Source organism: Caenorhabditis briggsae (assembly GCF_000004555.2).
Source record: "Caenorhabditis briggsae complete genome, chrIII, whole genome shotgun sequence".
Taxonomy (NCBI): domain Eukaryota; kingdom Metazoa; phylum Nematoda; class Chromadorea; order Rhabditida; family Rhabditidae; genus Caenorhabditis; species Caenorhabditis briggsae.
Window position 1 is genome coordinate 12,362,291 of NC_013490.2, and position 3,285 is coordinate 12,365,575.

Consider the following 3,285-nt stretch of genomic DNA (forward strand, 5'->3'; position numbering starts at 1 on the left):
AAAGGATGTCAGGTGCCGTGGCATAGGTTTTTCAATGAAAATCCTCGTCCCCATCTTCGGCGGCACCTTTTTTTGAATCCCCTCCCTTTTCAACGCCGTTTTTCGGGGATTTATGATTTTCTTTGAATTTTTTCGCAATAATATTTCAAAAATAGGTAAATTTTAACACATTTTAAAAATTTCTGGTCGGAGTCCCCCTTTAACAAAAACATTTTGAAATCTTTAAAAAACATCAGAGAAAACACTAAGAATCAATGAAAATTCAAATTTTTTACCGGCAGTTGGCCTAGAAAACTCTCACCTGGCCGCTAGGCCACCGGTTCCCACTTTGACTTTTCGATGACGTTTTTCTCAATGAAGGAATTTTTTTTGAATTTTTTCTTTGTTTTTATGTGAATCTACATGGATTTCTGCACATAATAAAGCAATACAATTTTTCACCGCACACCACCTTTAACTACAAAAATTTAGCACAGAAAGTTTTACACATTTTGCAAGTTGGCCACTTTTTGATTTCTTCTAAAGAAACCAAGATAAATCAATTAACAGTGTGAAGAGCCCCAGGCCCTCCAGGAGGTCGTTTTGAACTGGCAACTTTTTGATAGCTATCTTTTTTTTGAGATATGCGCCTTTAAAGAAGGAAAGGACCAATTCTCGCACTTTTAGAGGTGCGCCCGCTTTAAATACACACAACTCAAAAACTAGATTAGCTAGCCAAAAAGTTTAAACTGTTTAAATATAGAAAATGTTATAAGCTACATTTCTTTAGTTGTCAGTTTTTTGATAGCTATTTTGGCTTCTGAGATATGCGCCTTTAAAGAAGGGGCGCTTGCACTCCCTTTTCGCACCACTAGAGATGCGCACATACTTTAAAGACGCATATTTCAAAAACTAACATACCTAAGCAGAAATTTTGAGAAAAAGGCGTCTTTGGTTTTCGAGATATGCTCCTTTAAAGAAGGCAGGAACGCTTGCACCATTCTCGCACCGCTAGAAGTGCGCACTAACTTTAAAGGCGCATATCCTATAAACTGAAATAGCTAGCTTCAAGGTTAAAACTGTTAAAATATGAGATATTTTATGAGCTACATGTTTTAGTTGACGACTTTTTGTTAACTATTCTCGTTTTTGAGATATGCGCCTTTAAGCGCGCATATCTTAAAAACGGACCTTTAAGAAGAAGGCATAAAGAGAGTGTGCATTTTTACGGAATGGTGTTCACACCTTATACATTGGCTACCGTATAATTTTACTATGGCTACCGCATCCCCAATATGACTGCGTAGCTCAACTTTTTCAACTGTTCAAGTCCCAAGAACATCTGTGCTCCTCCAAACACCTATCATAATCTTTTTTGTGTATTATCAATATCAATATATTCTGTGAAAAGGTGTGATATGATATTGTGACACCATGTCTCTAGGAACAACTGTTATGACAACAGCCCGAAAGGCGGCAAAAAGAACAAAGAGGAATTTGGGGACGGAGGCGGAGGCCGATAATGAAATACGACTTTGGGGAGAATTGGAAGAAGATGAAGATGAGACAATGAGCGGGACAACTGACCAATCATTTGGGGAGAGGCGGAGGGGAGGAACGGGGGTTACTGTAGAATTTTGAGAGAATTTTCTGGGGGAGTTCAGGAATTTGGTATAGGGATTAAAAAAAAATTTTTTACAGTTTGGAATTTTCAAAATTTTGAAATTTCAAAGTGAAATTCTGAATTTGAAATCTTTTTTTCTAGTTTTCCATTGTCGGAGATTCCAGAAATTTACGAACTTTCGGGATTTAGGAAAGTTTCCAGAGTTTCACTCAAAAATTCCAATAAATGACAATTTTTTAAATTCCTGAAAATTCTAAATTTCTACAGTAATCCCTAATAAAATTTAGGAGTTAAATTTTTTTTCTGGTTTTCCATTATGAAAAATTTTTGGATTTTTTAGAACTCCGAAAATTGCAGATTTCCTGAAAGTCAGGAAGTTCAAAACTTGCTACAGTAACCCATTATCAGAAGTTCCAGAAATTTAAAAAGAATCGCAGAAGGCCTACATTTTCCGAAATTTCCAATTACCCCAGAAAATATAAAAAATGCAGAAATTTGAATTTTTGGAATTTTGACCGTTTTTGAGAGTTTTGAACTTTTCAAAGGATTACTGTAAAAAAATTTTTGGGAATTCAGGGAAAATCGGAAATTCCAAATTACAGTAGTTTCGAATTTCAGATATTCTGAATTTCCTGGAATTTCTGAAATTTTGAATTCCTGAATTTTCGAATTTTCGAATTTCCTGGAATTCCTGAATTTTCGAATTTCTGAATATCAGGAATTCAGGCATTCTGAAATTCAGAAGTTCAAAACTTTCGAAATTCTGGAAACCTTTAAATTCAAGAAAAGTCTAAAATCAAAAATTCTAGAATATTCATAAATTCAGAAGTTCAAAATTTCAGAATTTCGACAATTCCAAAAATTCCAGAATTCTTGAAATTTTTCAATTAAAAAAATTGATTTTTTCAAATTTCACAATTTTCATATTCCAAGAAGTCCTAAAACCTTTCCAAATGAAAATGTTCCAATTTTCAAAAAATCTAAATGTTGTTTTCCAGGCACAAAAGGAGGCGAATCAAAACGAACCCGTCAAACCTACTCAAGGAGTCAAACCCTGGAATTAGAAAAAGAATTCCATTATCACAAATATTTGACCCGAAAGCGGCGACAGGAAATTTCAGAGACCCTTCATTTGACTGAAAGACAGGTAATTTTTTTGTTTTTTTCTTAGTTTTTCCCGATTTCCGGCCGTTTTTTATTCAAATTTCTTTTAAAAATCCGAAAAAACCCCGGCGAGAGAGTGTGTAGATTCGAGAGACGCAGCGCGCTGCAAGTACACTCTGTCGCAGAATTGCAGGGAAAAGCCGCGGGAAGTTGAAATTTCAAAATACAGCAGCTTGCTTTTCAATGAATTTAGGGATTTTTATACGGTTTTAGGGCTTTTTTACATCAAAAACTTGAATTTTTCATAAAATTTTTCACATTTTCAGGTGAAAATTTGGTTTCAAAACCGTCGAATGAAGCATAAAAAGGAGGCGAAGGGCGAGGGCGGAAGCAATGAATCCGATGAGGAATCGAATCAAGACGAGCAAAATGACCAGCATTCTTCTTGATTTTTTTTCGAATTTCGGCATTTTTTTCTTCCTAAAAATACCTCGTTTCCGGTCACTTTTTCCACTAAAAACTTTCCATTTTTCGCATTTTTTATCGGTGATTCTCCCTATTTTACCCCAAATTTTCCT

At 35.1% G+C, this 3,285-nt stretch overlaps 1 protein-coding gene across 1 annotated transcript; it reads left to right on the forward strand.

Annotated features, from left to right (window-relative positions):
• Nucleotides 1-1,413: 1,413 nt before the first annotated feature.
• Nucleotides 1,414-3,156, forward strand: CBG00043 (the record flags this gene model as incomplete). The annotated part of the gene is made up of 4 exons (XM_002642613.1): nucleotides 1,414-1,602; nucleotides 1,681-1,711; nucleotides 2,602-2,750; nucleotides 3,034-3,156. 4 exons carry the CDS (start codon nucleotides 1,414-1,416, stop codon nucleotides 3,154-3,156), a joined length of 492 nt encoding a protein of 163 aa, XP_002642659.1.
• Between the last annotated feature and the right edge of the window lie 129 nt (nucleotides 3,157-3,285).